The 16353-nt window shown below is 48.9% G+C and overlaps 6 protein-coding genes across 6 annotated transcripts; 2 read left to right on the forward strand and 4 right to left on the reverse strand.

The window, feature by feature from the left end:
- Window positions 1-1958: 1958 nt before the first annotated feature.
- On the forward strand, window positions 1959-3221 carry N7458_009554 (SGNH/GDSL hydrolase family protein; the record flags this gene model as incomplete). Its single annotated transcript, XM_056912936.1, has 4 exons — window positions 1959-2071; window positions 2148-2280; window positions 2350-2489; window positions 2588-3221. 4 exons carry the CDS (start codon window positions 1959-1961, stop codon window positions 3219-3221), a joined length of 1020 nt encoding a protein of 339 aa, XP_056761785.1.
- A 487-nt stretch (window positions 3222-3708) lies between these two features.
- Window positions 3709-6358, reverse strand: N7458_009555 (DEAD-box ATP-dependent RNA helicase DBP2; the record flags this gene model as incomplete). The annotated part of the gene is made up of 6 exons (XM_056912937.1): window positions 3709-3920; window positions 3996-4124; window positions 4677-4784; window positions 4844-5812; window positions 5885-6051; window positions 6318-6358. The coding sequence occupies 6 exons, from the start codon at window positions 6356-6358 to the stop codon at window positions 3709-3711; spliced, it is 1626 nt and encodes a 541-aa protein (XP_056761786.1).
- Window positions 6359-7321: 963 nt separating this feature from the next.
- Window positions 7322-9403, reverse strand: N7458_009556 (uncharacterized protein; the record flags this gene model as incomplete). The annotated part of the gene is made up of 9 exons (XM_056912938.1): window positions 7322-7449; window positions 7511-7726; window positions 7796-7904; window positions 7958-8023; window positions 8084-8234; window positions 8292-8842; window positions 8900-8982; window positions 9038-9219; window positions 9351-9403. 9 exons carry the CDS (start codon window positions 9401-9403, stop codon window positions 7322-7324), a joined length of 1539 nt encoding a protein of 512 aa, XP_056761787.1.
- A 1871-nt stretch (window positions 9404-11274) lies between these two features.
- N7458_009557 (serine hydrolase domain-containing protein) lies at window positions 11275-13130 on the forward strand (the record flags this gene model as incomplete). The annotated part of the gene is made up of 4 exons (XM_056912939.1): window positions 11275-11815; window positions 11866-11978; window positions 12058-12299; window positions 12350-13130. The coding sequence occupies 4 exons, from the start codon at window positions 11275-11277 to the stop codon at window positions 13128-13130; spliced, it is 1677 nt and encodes a 558-aa protein (XP_056761788.1).
- Window positions 13131-13269: 139 nt separating this feature from the next.
- On the reverse strand, window positions 13270-14274 carry N7458_009558 (ketopantoate reductase family protein; the record flags this gene model as incomplete). The annotated part of the gene is made up of 1 exon (XM_056912940.1): window positions 13270-14274. The coding sequence occupies one exon, from the start codon at window positions 14272-14274 to the stop codon at window positions 13270-13272; it is 1005 nt and encodes a 334-aa protein (XP_056761789.1).
- A 220-nt stretch (window positions 14275-14494) lies between these two features.
- Window positions 14495-16199, reverse strand: N7458_009559 (putative MFS transporter; the record flags this gene model as incomplete). The annotated part of the gene is made up of 4 exons (XM_056912941.1): window positions 14495-14818; window positions 14914-15043; window positions 15096-15329; window positions 15385-16199. 4 exons carry the CDS (start codon window positions 16197-16199, stop codon window positions 14495-14497), a joined length of 1503 nt encoding a protein of 500 aa, XP_056761790.1.
- Window positions 16200-16353: the final 154 nt, after the last annotated feature.

A 16353-nucleotide genomic window follows, 5' to 3' on the forward strand; every position in this document is an offset into this window, starting at 1 on the left:
TCAAACCTGACTGATATTACCCGAACTAGCCTAGCAGGAAGTCATATTTTCCATGCATATTCTTCGGCTGCTCTGTACAGCTGGATAGCGCAGCCTCGCGCAGGAGTTAGTTAGGAAGGAGGTTAAAAGGCAACACTGCAAAAGTCAAAAAAGTAAACCTCAGTAGAAGATACGCACAGTCTACCGTGCAGCGTGCTCCATACAGTATTGCATGACAGGAGAAACCCGTTACGCTACTAGCGCTACCACTAGTGGCAATCCTGGCGCGGGGTCCGCTGGCCATCCTGGCGGACTGGCCGCTTGATTCATGCAGGCCTTCTCCCAATGCGCACACTGACTTTTCAAAAAGCCGGGAGGCATGGATCAGAAAACTGGGAATTGGATTTGGCAAAGGTCGAGAGTATGGAGGCCAGTAGGAGGCGTTGGTGTTCGATTCTATCTTGGTTCATCTCATATCCGCCCCCTGCCCTTCGGTTCGGTATGAGGCGTCGAAAACAAGAACGCAATTGATACAGTGTAATACGAATACGTCAACGGCGCCTCCTGTATGCATATGTGCGGGATAGATGTCTGAGGTTGTGGCGGACATGCTGCACGGTGCTGAGTTGGGAACTTTGGGGGCGTGGTGGTTGCAGGCGGAAGAAAAGCTTCGGAGCCAATGCATGCGCGGATGGCATCCGCTCGGCATTAGGCGCAGGTATTCTTTTTACTACTCATGTACCATGTACATACTTTGCATGTACTCTGTGCGTTGGCGTGTTTACGCCCAGTACAGTTTTGGGGAGATCGGCGATGTAATGCAAAATGGCTTGGTTCAACTGATCTGGTCATGATGCTACTCGATCAGTCTGTGGTTTGCGATAATGCCTCCCTATCAAGTAACCTTAAGGGCCTGGCCTTGTTCTGAATACCCTTGATGAGCTGTCAATGAATTCAACGGTAGAAGTGAAGTATCAAGATGATCTCAATCGGATGTCAGGCATGAAGTCTCCAGTCCATATCAACCCCATACGTTCATGACTCCATAGCTAGCGACGAAACGAACCCTTGTCAACTACTTAGATCTCCCTGAGCAAAAGCAACGTTCATGTCCCCCACAAGTCCCTCCTGGCGTGCTCTTGTTTTTGTGTGGTACCCACGCGACGCTGTGAAACCTACTAAGAAGATCGAATCCACTAGCACAAGCACAGCCGCACAGTGGGCCGATTAAGCATACCCATCGACGAACAGGCCACGAGCTAGCATCTCGATGATCTCATTTGAAGCACTAACTTAAACTATAAACGGGTCTTTTGAAACCCTAGTACGAGGTAAAAGTCGATGGGTCGAGTGAACTTGACACTTAAGCCAAGCCAGGTTAGGACATGTCTTAGGGCTGGCTTTGGCCCCATCGACGGTTATATATCACTGGAGGTTACCTATATAACGATTGATAGGCGATGAGACCGCAACACAAGCGATCAGATCTATTGACCAGTTTGCTCCTTATGTGTTAGAAGCTTATATTCTTTCTCCTAGTGATAAGCTTTGCTACTTTCATTGGAATGGTGTGCACATTAGGCTCAATTTTATTGCTCTGTCAAAGTCGTCTACGTCTTCCTTCAAGCCGAAGCTTGCAAGGATTTGTCGGCTCTCAAACTACTCAGAATTTAATTCATGCCTCCACCGCTCTTTGAAATGCTCATAAAGACATTTATCCATAAACCTCGGTGCGCTATGGGCGTCGGAGAAAATTCTTCCGTCTTCGTATGCAATTACCCCGGACTAACGTTGGAAGCGATTGCGGGGTTAAGATATGAACTATCCATTCATCCGGGGATGGTAGTATAAATATGCATTGTAGCAAAGATCGGGGAAGCATTGTGAATATCTGAAAGTGCACAATCGAGAATACCCTTTCAAATTGGCAACTAGACTATCCTCTCTGAATCAATCTTGGCTCTCATTCAATTGACACAATGCTGTGGTCTTCTGAACTCGTTCTAACACTTCTCCCCTTTGCTGCGTTCAACACGGCATCTCCAACACCGAGATCAAGAGATAAATTCGATTGGTCATCGAAAAGGTCACTGTAAGTTGGAAATTCCTGCCACTGATCACTACTTCATACGCAATGCCTGGGATGATGTCAATAACATCCATTGCAGCATTGCATTCGGAGACTCCTACACTTACGTCCAAGGGACCCATGGACACCAGAACTATAGCTTCATCGGCGATCAATTTGACTTTTCATATGATGCAGAAACCCTCTTGTCAAACAAGATCGTGCAAAACCAAGTTAGTACTCAACATTCCTGTTCAAGGATAATACATCACCAACAGGACACCATCCGATAACTCGTTCAGACTGCAACCGCAGAGGGAGGCCCCAATTGGGTCGAATACCTCACAAAATGCGGGCTCAAGCAAGGGCTGACATCGCCAAGGACCTGTGCAAAGCAGCTTTGGGACTTTGCTTTTGCAGGAGCAGACATTTCAACGGAATAGTACGCCTTCCTCCCATACTAATAGTCAGCCGAAACCCCGGCATACCAACCTCAAAAACATGGAATGAAACCCATCTAACAGCAAGGTTCTTTCATAGCACTCCCCTGCACCACAACTACACCGTCTCCCTCGTCAACCAAATCACCCAATTCAAAACCTACGGTGCCCCAGTCCTCCAAACCTTTCTACCAGCCTCCAAATCCCTAATCGCAGTTTGGATTGGAATCAACGACGTCGGCGATAGTTCCAAATACGCTGTAGACTTCCCAACCTTCTACGGCAATCTCACCAGCACACTGTTCTCCTCTGTCAACGAACTATACGATCTAGGCTACAGATCTTATCTATTCATGAACCTGCCCCCGCTTGACCGCACGCCGGGAAACCAGAAGACTACCACACCGCACCCCAACGCCACACAGGTGGCCTGGTACAATGATGCACTTGCGGCCAAGGCAGAGCAGTTCGGGAAGAATAAGGGGGATGTGGAAGTGCGGGTGTTCGATGCACATACACGATTGAGCGCGATGCTGGATAACCCGGCCCAGTACGGGATTGTGAATACGACTGATTTCTGCGAGGGTTATGACCAGCCGGATATTGATACTAATTACAAGGCGTATGGATGTCCGACGCCGCTGGACACGTACTTTTGGTATAACTCGGGGCATATGACGAGTCATGTGCATCGTATCTTGGCCGAGGAGCTGGAAGAGTGGTTGAAGGAGTAGGTAGATAGAGCAAAGACCAGGCAATGACTACAAGATCTACAGGGACGATGCCAGTCTTTTCCTCCGAGACTTATGTTTTAGTTTTGGAGCGAAGTAACAGTGGTAAATGTTTCATTATCCCATACAATCTGCAATAACACATCGGCATGCTTGCCGAAATAATCCTCGAGGCAAGAAGAGAAAAGAAAAAGGTCACTTTTGTGAATGATCAAGATGTATGAATTGGCTTGGAATGACCCAAGCTGTAAAGCTTTGCTGGGAACTGCAAACGAAGATCCGGGAGGAGCTCGTCGACAAGAGCAGAAAATCGACACCGATAGGAATCATGTAGAACTGTCTATGACATAAAACAAGTAACGCCGTCCGAACCGAATTACGCAGGGAAAACGAGAAGCAAGGACACAAGGAAGTCTACCAGGAACGCAGGAGGGCGCCAGCTCCGATGAACCGCATAGAAGCGGCATGGGCATCGAGGGGGCATCTTTTTTTACCAGCGGCGGGCACCGCCGATGGGAGCAGCGTTGGAGGCAGTAAAGCCGCCGCCACGGCCACGGCCACCCCAACCACCACGACCGCGACCACCCCAGCGGCCACCACCGCCGCCGCCACCGCTGTAACGGACCATCTCAGCAAGACGGGGGTCAATCTGCTGCTTAGCCTCGGAGAGAATGGTGACCAAGTCACGAGCCTGCTTAGAGTCTGTAGGAAGAAACGAATGGTTAGATATCTTGAAAGACAAAGTCAGGAGACAACTTCGGAGTACAAGAAACTTACTTTCAGTGGTGAAGAAGGTAATGGCGGTACCCTTGGCACCAGCACGGCCAGTACGACCAATACGGTGAACATAGTCCTCCGAGTTGTTGGGGTAGTCATAGTTCAGGACATGAGTGATGTCGCGCACATCTTTTCAAATACAATTGGGTTAGCAAACAGAGCCATTAGTGGGGGTAAAAGTAATTGTGGCCAGAGGAGGGCCCCTTTTTCACAGTCGTGCAGGACGTGAATGCATCATCACTGCTCTCTGTCGGAGCTTCTTTGAAGAAAGTCACCGGGGGAAGCAAGTCCATAGGGTGGCGGTAAAATCGTGGTCCTAAGAGAAACCTTGGAAATGCAGCTTTTTTTTTGAAACAGATCAAGAACAACGCTGAAAGATGGGACTCCAACTCGCTTACGAGTTTCAGCAACAAAGGAGTCGGAGAAATCCTGTCAGACCTGCTTTCTGATACACTGCACTGTGAGTCCAAGGTCCTCTCTGGTCAAGAGAAACCATTTGAGATGACCCGACATTCCGCCTGGACGAAGTCGTGTTTACACCAACATGCTTCGGGAGAGTTGAGCACCGTGCCATTGTGTTCTTCAACATCAACACGGGTAAGTGGTTTCAAGGGCCCCTTCAGGAGGGGATCACAATAGGGGAGGGATGGGAGGGGAAAAGGGGTTGCAATTTGTTCATACCGATACCACGGGAAGCCACATCAGTGGCCACCATGATGGGGCTCTTGCCCTGCTTGAATTCGTTGAGAACCCAATCACGTTCTTGCTGCTGCTTGTCACCGTGAATAGCTGTAATGAAGCATGTTAGTAAAAAAGGAACAGTTGTGATAACCAGAGGGAAGACATACAGAGCGCAGGCCATCCGTCCTGGCGAAGGAAGCGAGTGATTTCGTCAGCGATACGCTTGGTACCAGTGAAGATGAGAATCTTGTTGGAGCGGTCCTCCATGATCTTCTCCATGTGCTTGATCATGCGGTCACGCTTCTCAAAGTCCGACATAATCTCAACGATTTGAGTAATGCGGTGGTTAGCAGACAGATCCAGGGAACCGATGTTAACCTGGATGTAGTCGTTCAGGAAGTCCTTGGCAAGCTGGCGGACCTCCTTGGGCCAAGTAGCAGACCACATGCAGGTCTGACGGTCAGGGCGAATCTGGCCAATGATCTTGCGAATTTGGGGCTCGAAACCCATGTCAAGCATACGATCAGCCTCGTCGAGGACCAGGTAGGTGACACGACGGAGGTTAGTGCGGCCAGCCTCCAGCATGTCAATCAGACGACCGGGGGTAGCAATGCAAACCTCGACACCACGGGACAGGTCACGAATTTGAGGGCCCTTGGGGACACCACCGTAGACACAGGTGTTGCGAATACGAGAGGACTTGCCGAACTTGCTGATCTCAGTCTGAATCTGAACAGCCAGCTCACGAGTAGGAGCCAGAATCAGAACGATAGGGCCATCACCGGGGGCCAGGAGAGGCTGGGCGTTGATGTGAACAATAGCGGGAAGACAGTAAGACAGCGTCTTTCCGGAACCGGTCTCGGCAATACCGACAACATCACGACCGGAGAGAGCCATAGGCCAGCCCTGAGACTGGATGGCAGTTGGGCGCTCGAAACCCTGGGCCTTGACCTCAGACAGGACGTAGGCAGGGAAGCCAGCCTCATCGAAGGTCTCGACGGGGCGAGGGACACCACGGCCAGTGACGGCCATCTCGTGCTTCTTACGGAAAGCCTCAACTTCGGCATCGGAGCGGGCAGAGACTTCGGCGTGCTCCTTGTAGAAGGACTTCTCGAACTTGGGGAGTGTGTTCATATCTACACAGGCATTGTTAGTATTTCTGCGGTCGGAATTGGACATCAGTTCCGATTCGAAGCGGGAGAACTCACCCCAGTCCTGGGTCTTGAGACCAGCACCCAGGTTGGACATGCGGTCACCACCACCGCCGCCGCCGTAGCCGCCACGACCACCACCGTAGCCGCCGCCGCCGCCGCCATAGCCACCTCCATTTGAATAGCCACCGCCGTTAGAGTAGCCGTTATCACCACCGCGGGAGCTGTATATGCAGGATATGTCAGTAAAGATTCAGGTTGATAGAATATGATGAGAAATTTTGCGCCGCCAAGGTGACGTAGACACAGATGTGGCAAGGCCCGGAATGGATAATTCTGAGCGCAACAGCGATCGAAAAACATCGCGTAGAACTCGAGAACAGACGCAACACGTCCAAAGCGCACATAACGTTTCCGATACACACAGAAGCAAGGCGCAAAGGGGTTTGAACGCGATCTTTGAGAGGCCGCTGAGAGCAAAACAACTTACCGATAGGAGTCGCCTCCACGGGAGTTTCCACCGTAAGACATGATGGATGTGAGTGTTTGGCTGTTATTCTTTTGGGCGGTCAAGGAGATGAGAGGGTATTGAAGTGAAGGATTTCGAAGAAGAGGAAGGGAAAAGAGAAAGAGGGGGATGGATGGATGATAACGATGGGTTCTCGGAGAACTTAAAAGGAAAGAACAAAAAAAAGTAGTCGCCAGGGGAGCGGCAAAAAAACGAAGGAGGCGAAAAAAAACTTTACTCTTTTAGGACTAGTGTACACGTGATTATCCCTGATTATGTAAATTGTCATGCATTGTTTGTGGATATCCACGTGACTATACCTGTCCCTTACACGTGATATGTAACTTTACACTTTGTTTGATACTTAGGAGCACATACAGTATCAGTCAGCGTCCAAAAGTATTTGGAACACGGTACGGAGTACATGCCCCACTTATTTCTCTGCCGGTCAAACCACCTAAAACATTCAATATTTCAATAACTAGTATACCATCTGTTTGTATCTAATGACCTCCTCTCCATGATAAGGTATTGCTCCAGCTAGATTAACAAAATAGCAATAATCTAAGCGAATTTACTAGATTCGACCGCTTGCGCGAGGACGCGTGTGGCTAATTTAAGTAGGCGGTGTAGAAAAGCGGTATGGGCGGAAACTACGGAGTACTGTGTTTCAAGTTCTTTTGAACGGCCACTGTATTGATAAACACGTGACTGTATTGATATTACTTGTAATTTACGCGTGATATGGCACGTGATCTAGAATATTGTTACAAATATCGTTCTACTGTGGAAGTGACTCATCACGTGACTGATCTAGCCTATCTGCAGTCTGGGTCGTATCAAAGTTTTCCGATAGACTTTTCAAGATCGGGCGAATGCCGGATACCCCGATAGAAGGAATGTGGAAAAGAAATTTCGGGCGGACAAGAAAAATCGAAGAAAATATCTGTGCTGATTCGACAGTTTTAAACGGCTATCTAATCCATTCACTTCTTTTGGTCGCTCAGCCCCATATCCCAGAAACTGATTTCCAGCTCTGTAGCCCGGATGAAAATCCGGATTAACTCCTCCAGGCGACTGGGCGACACCTTTTGCACGTGGCCTTCCAGCAAAGCTACCAAGAAAATGAGCGTTATTTAGACGATTTCCCATAGACTGAATGCAAAATTTCTTACCTGATCCAAGGCGTACGGCTTCTGTGTAGTCATCTGCGACATAGTTCTCAATCCACTTCCAATATTTGTTACCATCCCGAAGAGTGTTTCCGTCAGAGTGTAGCCGCCTGGCAATAGCACCGTAACCAATCAAGCAGGGAGCCAGAGCCATCTGAAGGGCAAGCCAGTCCTCGGATTGGCCCACATCAAGAATGTATCGGCTGTATGCTGTGCAAGCTGCACACGAAAAGAGCAAGATCAGAAAAGATATGCCAATAGCCGACAGAACAAACGCAAGATTCTTACCGATCGTCTCAGATGAAGCCTCCATCTCCTTCTTTGAAAGCCCAAAGGAAGCGCAGTAATCCAGGTGGAGGGACATCTCCCGCTTAATATGCAGGACAATTTGCGCAGACTGGAACATGTTAGTTAGGCGATTAAGTGACACATGAACAGATGAATACGCACTGCTGCTATTGAGTCCATGTTTGAAGACTTGTATGATGCCAGGGCATTGCTGCGGGCAAATTGGACCTGGGGTTGATTTGTCAATATTGCTAAATTGATACCCATGTCTTGGAGAGGAAGGCTTACCAGGTAGAGATAATCTTGTACAAGATATTCCTTGAATCGCTCGACTGGGAGTGTACCTTGTCCCATGCCTTCGACAAAGTCGTGTTTGGTAAACTTCTCCCACGCACCCTGAACGTCTGGGCGATCCATGATATACTCGAGAAAGCGGCCACTGTGAAGTCCATCAGCAAAGCGTCCAAGGCGGGGTAGGGAAGTACTTCTTTCTTACGGTGCAAATGGCATAGTATAAATGGAGTGGAAGTGGTTAATGGGCCCACTGCCCTTACCCAAGTCTACACTGGTCTTGATGCCCGCCTCAACGAATCGCACAGCACTGCGAACGGCTCGGATCATGTCCTTACCCATGGCTAGATTGGCCGAGATTGCAGAGGCAAGTGAGCAACCTGTCCCATGTGTGTTTTTGGATACCAGATAGTCGGTCTCAAACAAAGTAGTCGTTGAAGTCTCGCCATCATAAAGGACATCGATCACAGTGGTCGATTCCTCAGGGGTTCGTGCGACCTTGTGGTCCTTGGTCAACGGCAGGTGTCCTCCTTTCAGAAGAACTGCTTTCGGGCCAAGCGAGCAGATTCGCTTGGCTAAATCAATCAGTTCATTGATGTCTGCCGGTTCATGTGCCTCAGATCCAGAATCTTTGATGAGGAGCTGAGCTTCGGGGATATTGGGAGTCAGAATGGTAGTCATAGGAAGCAATTTGAGTCGGAGACCTTCAACAGCTTTTTCCGGAAGGAGTTGAGATCCGCTGGTCGAAACCATCACCTATCTAATAATTAACATTGCCATAGTCGAGCAATGGGGGTATCTCCTCTTATTCACCGGGTCAAGCACAATGGCAGGAACTTTGTGGGCTTGTAATGTCTCGGCGATGACATCAATTGTCTCCGCGGACGAGAGCATCCCTGAGAAAAGTAAGCGAAAGGCCGCAGATACCATAGAAACATCGACATCACTAACCAAGCTTGACTACATCCGTGCCAACATCTTCCAGCCCTGCATTGATCTGTTTTCTCACGAATTCTGATGGGACGACGAAAATGTCCTGCACGCCCAACGTGTTCTGCGCAGTCAACCCCGTAGTAGCTGTTAGAGCATAACAGCCATGGGCAGCTAATACCCTTTGGTCGGCCTCCAGGCCACTACATTCAAGATTAGCATGTCTCTGGTGGCATACGTATGAGTGTATAAATTTGAATGGGCAGAAAAAGACGGCACAGGAATGTGACCAGTCTATTTCGGAGTCAAATGACTGCCAGAGAGTCGAACTTACGCGCCACCAGAGCTGTCGGAGCCTGCAATGACCAGTACTCGCTTGACAGACATGACTGAACGAGCCAATCAGGCAAGGAACTGAATTCGTTGAAGGATGAAGGTCGAGAGGGGAGTGGGGGATTGGCGGGCAAAAATGCGATAAGAGCGATAAGCCGAGATCGGTCGTCTGCATGTTGTGCTTCCTGTTTTTTTTCCTGCGGTCGGATCGCGCTTAGATGTGGAAACCTTAGCAACAACCCTCTCTTCATCAAGAGTTTACTTAAATTTATGACATAGTTGCAAACCATGATCATCATTTTATTTCAGACGGCCAATTATTGTTAGTGGCGTAAGTGCGCCCACTTAGCTTTGAGTGTGATGAATTATTTACCACCTGGATACCCTAAGCTTGGCCTGGGTATCATCATATTAACCAGGGACATTAATGGTGGATCAACTGCCCTTTCGAGCTAAGAACTCGAGATCACTATAAATCAAGGCTTACTATCGCTACATGCTTCTGAAAAACCTGTCATGCAGTAGATCAATATGGAAGTGTTCCATATTTCTACGGAGAAGTTATGTTACGTTCACATGTTCCATCATTTAATCGACCGAATGGCATTTTCTCATTTCCTCCATAAGAGTTATTTCAAGGTGTCATTGGCAATGTGACAATGCATGGACGCTTAAGCCGGCTCTGCTTCCGTTGTTCAGCACGGTCTCCCTTCCCCCACGCCTCCATCACCTTCCAAGACGAATCATAGTGTATATCCCCCCTCACTACTCTTAAGAGTACCTGGATCCCAGTACAGTAGCATCGGCAAATGATCACACGCATATATGGATTACGCGGACACGCATGCCTATCTAAGCTTCCTGTGAACCCCTTCCAAGATCGAGTGTGCCGCAGCCGCTGACGGAGGTCGATAAGGTTTACATCTAGGCCAAATCTCAACTCATATGACCCTTTTGGCAGATCTAGCCACGGAGATCTCATTACGTCAATAATCACCATAGTTGGATTCTCTGACTGTGCCATCGGCAAAAGCTGCACATGAATTAGGTCGCAATCTCGGATGACAAAGGATGAGATTCGCCGAGGTCAAATAGGCTTAGAAATTGGGCTAGGCAGGGATTAAGATAGATTGGCATGGTATGAAGTAATATTAAGGCCTGTCATAGTGTGACGGGTGCTCGTGGGCTTAGGTCATTGGCATGCCTGATTATAATAACGTTTAGTGTATGCAGCTAGACTCGGACCTAGCACAAACTCATTTTCTTTGTTCGAGCGGGGTCCAGAGGCCTGTGCAACGGTGGTTCGCAATCTGGGTCCCGAAAACAAGAGAAGGTTTCATTGTAAATAGAAAACGTTGAGTAGGTGGAGAGAACCTCTGACCTTCGCTTGACCGTGATCGCTAGTTCAAGATTTGCATTTTGTGTTACACGATGGTGCCATAAGTGGAAATGAGCTACCATAGCCTGATCGACGGGGTTACCAAAATAGGATCTGTAACACGATAGCCAACGAATCAATGCAAGTTTCTCATGTGAGTTTATTTATCCCAGTACAGGGTAATAAAGGATGTCAACTCGGCATGACTTGCAGATTGAGAGCCCTCGTCAAAAAAGGCACGAGTGAGCAGCCGGAAATCACACTAGGAATAGTATGGCTTGGGTAGTGGCCCATGCCTCGGAATTCTAAGCACAATGACGGCGTCTGAGCCATATTGGGACAAAGAAGACTGACATCTTCGATCAGTCTTCCCCAAACTGTATACCACCTGCTGGAAGCCCGTGCACGATCGAGGCAGAGTATTTATGTAGCCCAAATCCTATAGATTGTGGCTTTCATTCACGTCAATCAAAATACCTTGTCTGTTAATAAGATTATCATATTAGAGCGGCTCAACCCCAACTTTTGATCCATGGCCCAAATCAGAATGCCAATCTACGAGCTATTGCTCTTACTGCTGCTTCATTTTGCTCTCATAGAGGCAGTTCATCTCTGTCCTCTTCTGGGACCTAGCTGGCCTGCCCTCACGGATCTTTCCAGCGACGCCGCTGTCCAGACAGCTTTGAAAAACATCACTAAAACAATCGATGATGCCAGCAGCGCAGGAAAGTTCTCTGGAGCTTCCTTGTCGTTGGAGGTTTTTGATACAGGTAGTTCCAACGCCTTGCTTACTTACGCTCACACGGCCAAAGAAATCAATACTACCCTTGGCGTAAGCAAGGTTGACGAGAATACCGTTTTCCGCATTGGCAGCACTTCTAAAATGTTTCCCATGATTCTGCTTCTGATTCAAGGAGGGTTCAACTCTCTGCAAGACCCGATTTCGAAGTACATTCCCGAGATTAAGGTGGCTGCTGATGAGCTTCTGCGGAATTCCACGAAGAGAGATAACGGCATTGACTATACCAAGTGGAACGAGATTACAGTTGGAGAGCTAGCGAGCCATTTGGCAGGTATCGCTAGAGACTGTAAGTATTTCCATTAATTCTTAGCAAATACTCGAATTAACACGTCCTAGATGGTATTCTCGATCTCACCGAGCAATCTTCTTTGCTCGAGTCATTGGGATTCCCTGCTCTTCCTCCCGCGCAAATCCGCCCTGCGGCGTGCCAAATCCTTGCAGCAGGAAGCGTTAGTTGATGACTCCATCCTATACGCACAACTGTTACTTATTAAATTCTCATTAGAATTCTTTGACGGGTTGCTTCAGGCTAACCCAGTTGTTCCCACATCTTCCACACCGATCTACTCTAATGCAGGTTTCCAAGTCCTCGGATACGTTGTCGAGGCCCTTGCTGGCGGCGAAGACTTTGAAAAGGTCTTTGAAAAGAAAATAACCAAGCCGCTAAGCATGTCTCACACGTTCTATACTACACCCAATTCGTCTCTTGGTGTGATTCCTTCCTACCAGGGTGAATACTGGTGGGATTTCGACATTGGCGAAGAAGCACCGTAAGTAGGCTTAGCTGCTTCCTCTGGTCATCATACTCACAATTTGATAGTGCAGGTGGTATCTTCTCATCTGCAAAGGACATGTCTACTTTTGGTCGGGCCATTCTCAACAGCACTCTTCTCCCGCGATCAACCACGAGACGGTGGTTGAAGCCACTCTCCCATACATCATCCCTTGACTACGCCGTTGGCGCACCCTGGGAAATTATTTCATTCGGTAATGAGCGTCCTATTGATCTCTACACCAAGTCTGGAGACATAGGAACATACTCCTGTGTGCTGTCTCTGGACCCTGATCATAAAGCTGGCTTTGTGCTCCTCGGGGCTGGAAACAACACCCACGAATCCCTAGCTCTCGCATCCGATCTTGTCTCCAAGAGTCTGCTACCTGCGCTTGAACAGGCCGCCAAGAACCAGGCCCACGCCCGTTTTGCAGGAACATATGCCTTGGGTACCGGAAATTCCTCTATCACCATCACTACAGATGATGGCCCCGCTCTGGTCGTCACGAGTTGGGTTAATAATGGCACTAACATGTTCCCGAGTTACATGGCCTTACATGGGATCACTGATCCATCCATGCTTGACATTCGCCTGTATCCTACGGGACTTGAGAGTCCAGGACAACTTTCCTTCCGGGCCGTTATCCCGCCACCATTGCCGTCCGGCATTGGGCCATTTACCTCGTCATGTATAACCTGGGTGACTGTAGACTCACAAGTCTACGGCAATGTGGGGATTGACGAGTTCGTATTCAATTTGGATGGGAAAGGCAATGCAGTTAGCGTCTCTCCGAGAGCGCTGCGTACGGTTCTATCGAAGACCAAATAGGTCTAGATGACTGGGTCTTGCAATGCGTTATTATGTACAGCCTACTCATGGAAGCGGTGCTGTTTTCTCTTTCTTGTGGAAATTTCTATTTCATGTCTATATCTTGATTTATGAGAAATTGTTTGAACAAGCATCACATCTAAATCTTCGAGTCTCCCAGTAATGCCTTGGGAATAGCGAAACTCATATCAAGCCTCTTCGCCAGATAGTAGATGGTCTCCAACCGAGGCACATCAACGCCATGGCTCTGCGCAATCCGCAGTGCATTTCCAACAATGCATTCTACCTCCAAATTTTGTCCAGCGAGAGCGTCAGCCAGCATGCTTGGCTCCACGCCTGGAGGCGCCCTTCTAGCAGACAATTGTAGCTGACGTTCAACGACACTGTCATCAACGTCACTGTATCCCTCGGCTCGGGCAATGCTAGCAATTTCACGCATCACTTTCCTGCAAAATGACTCGGCGCCAGGTGCAGCACCCAAGAATTGGACATCGCGTAGTCGGGAAAGTGCGCAAATGGGGTTCTGCGAGCCATTCACTAGTAGCTTTGTCCATCGCGCCAGCTGGATGTCGTCTTCATGAGTTGCGGATGCACCAGCGTCATTCAAAAGCTCCACAAAGCGTGCTGTAGAGTTCTTATGTTCTATTGTGGATTTGGCTGGGTATGTGCCCAGCAGGAACTTCGTGTACACGGTATGAGAGACCACGCCGGGGGCAGTTTGTGTACAAGGCATGTATATCACGACACTTGCGATGGCTGTGTCCGGGAACAAGGCCTTATAAGGTTCCTCGATGCTGATACCATTCTGCATGAGCACTATGGTCGTTTTAGCAGATACCGCGGGTTTAATCAACTCGGGCTGAGAAACGTTGCCCCGGACGATTGCCTTGGTTGCCACGCAGATATAGTCGAAGCCGTCTGGGTACGCCTGGACAGCCTCGGCCACCGATCGGACGGCGATTGGTTTGACATTTTCGTTCATTCCATAGACCGTGGAATTGATTGTGAAGCCATCCTTGGCAACAATGTCGAAATTAGACCGACAGACAACAACGATGTTTGATGCGGGGATTGATTTGGAGAGTAGATAGGCGAGGACTGCCCCGATACTCCCACCTCCAAAAACGAGGACTCGTGGAGACATGATGAATAGCTTTGGATTCTTTCAGGGATTGAAGAAGAATGGAAGCCGTGAGTCACGCTTGAACGCTTATTTTATTTCTTCCTCGGATGTACCCCGCTCTATGGCCTCGTAAAATTAAAAATCAGCTCCCGTCATTACGCCTTACACGTGATTTCTATACAAAGATATCACAAATCTGTGACATCAAGATCTAAAACAACAATAATTGGTCGTCTCTAGCTTAATCTCGCTTCAATCCAATCCGCCCTGTTTTCCGTAGACCAAGTCCTGAAATCGCCGTACAAAGGACCATGAAAGCAAACATAGTCCAAAAGCTCGCTCGATACCCCGCCAGCAGCGCAGGGATCTCATCCTCAATGACCTGTTTATTCTCAGTAACAACTGACGAAATGACTTGCAGAATCGCGAATCCAAGTGCAGTACCGAACTGCGCAGCAGTGTTGAACACAGCGCCCGCAAGTGCTTTCGTGTCCTCCGGGAAGATATCCGTTATAATGATAAGGCCGACAGTGAAAAGGGCATTGCAATTCACCGCTTGTAGAAGCTGGGCCACGAATGCATTTGCCCAATATGGCCAAGACGGCGGGGCTGTAGCCATGAGGAGAGAGGGGAGAATGAGCCTAGAACGGCTGTGAGTACCACGATCCAGATGGCAGGTACTCGATGCACGAAGAAACCTGCTGTGACTTGAACTAGAACGCCGACAACCAGACTGGGGAGGATGCGGATGGATGCTTGAAGGGCGGAGAGTTGCTGAATCTCTTGGAAGCTGTGGCTGTATTAGCAATGTCTCGTCGCTAATCTGATGCAGGGCTACTTACAACAGACTTGCGAAGAGCTCCATAGAGTTGATCACCGCAAACGAGAGTGCAATGGTGGCACAGATGCTCGAAAAGGTGGCATTTCTCCAGAACGAATTAGGAATAAGTGCCGGCCTTCCACGGCGAACCTGATAATGAATCCATATAACGAACGAAGGCAGCGCAATTGCGGCCAGACAAAGTATCACAATGCTGGCAGTTTCCTTGATGCGATACACATTTGAACTGAGAATTCTGTTCAGAAAAAGTCAATCAGCCATTCACTCATACAGCTTGTAGTCCAACTTACGCAAGCAAGTAGCAAAGCAGCGCCATAAAAGCAGACGCAAGCAGCGCACCAACCCAATCAACCTTGTACTTCAAATCGTGCAAAATATTCTCCAGTTTGCGAGGATGCTCACTCCCAGGAAGAGCCCACAGTCCAATGAACGAAAGGAACAAGGACGCACCACCCGCGATATACCAGCCAACTCGCCAGCCAACAGTATCCACGAAGACACCGCCCAAGACGAGACCAAGGCAGAAGCCGACGGGTTGAGCCATGCCGAGACACGCAAAGGCCATGTTCCTGCTTTTTCCCTGGGGGAAGACCTGAGTGGCGATGCCTACAGCGGATGCAAGGTGAAGTGCGAGACCGACACCCTGGATGGCACGCATCGCAACTAATTGAGTACCTTCCTTGGCTAGGCCCATTCCAAGCATCAATGCACCGCTGGCAAACGTGCCAACAAGGTCGACCCACCGTGGACCAACGACATCAGCCAACGAGCCTGCCAACAACAAAGTCGAGGCAGTAGCGAGTCCCGATACGGACACTGGCCAGAAGGAGAGCGAGGCAGGTAGCTGCAGGTCCTTTGTGATCGTGGGAAGTCCAACGGTGACAAGGCCGTTGATGATACTCGAGAGCATGGTATTACCGCTCATTTGAAACACGATAATTGTGCTGCGCAGCTTGGAAATCTGTGAGGCTTGCTGCTCGGCTTCAGTTCGTTCGCTTTCGCGAGATTGAACGCTGGTTGTCTCAAGGCGAATCATCGAGACACGACGTTCACCAACAGGCTCAGAGCCTGTGTGCTTGACCGTGACGGTCTGGGTGGTCGTCATTTTGGCTATTGGACCTCCCACGCTGTAACGAGACTTCAAGAGGGAAACTATTGAGATGGAAGAGCCATTGGAAGTTGTATAAACGGAGTGTTTGAATCCTCTTTAATCCTCGGGAAAATCTGGTAAATGGCATCTCGAGTGGAGTCAAGTGCAA

The sequence above is a fragment of the Penicillium daleae genome (genome assembly GCF_028827525.1).
Source record: "Penicillium daleae strain IBT 16125 chromosome Unknown utg000008l_segment0_segment0, whole genome shotgun sequence".
Lineage (NCBI taxonomy): Eukaryota > Fungi > Ascomycota > Eurotiomycetes > Eurotiales > Aspergillaceae > Penicillium > Penicillium daleae.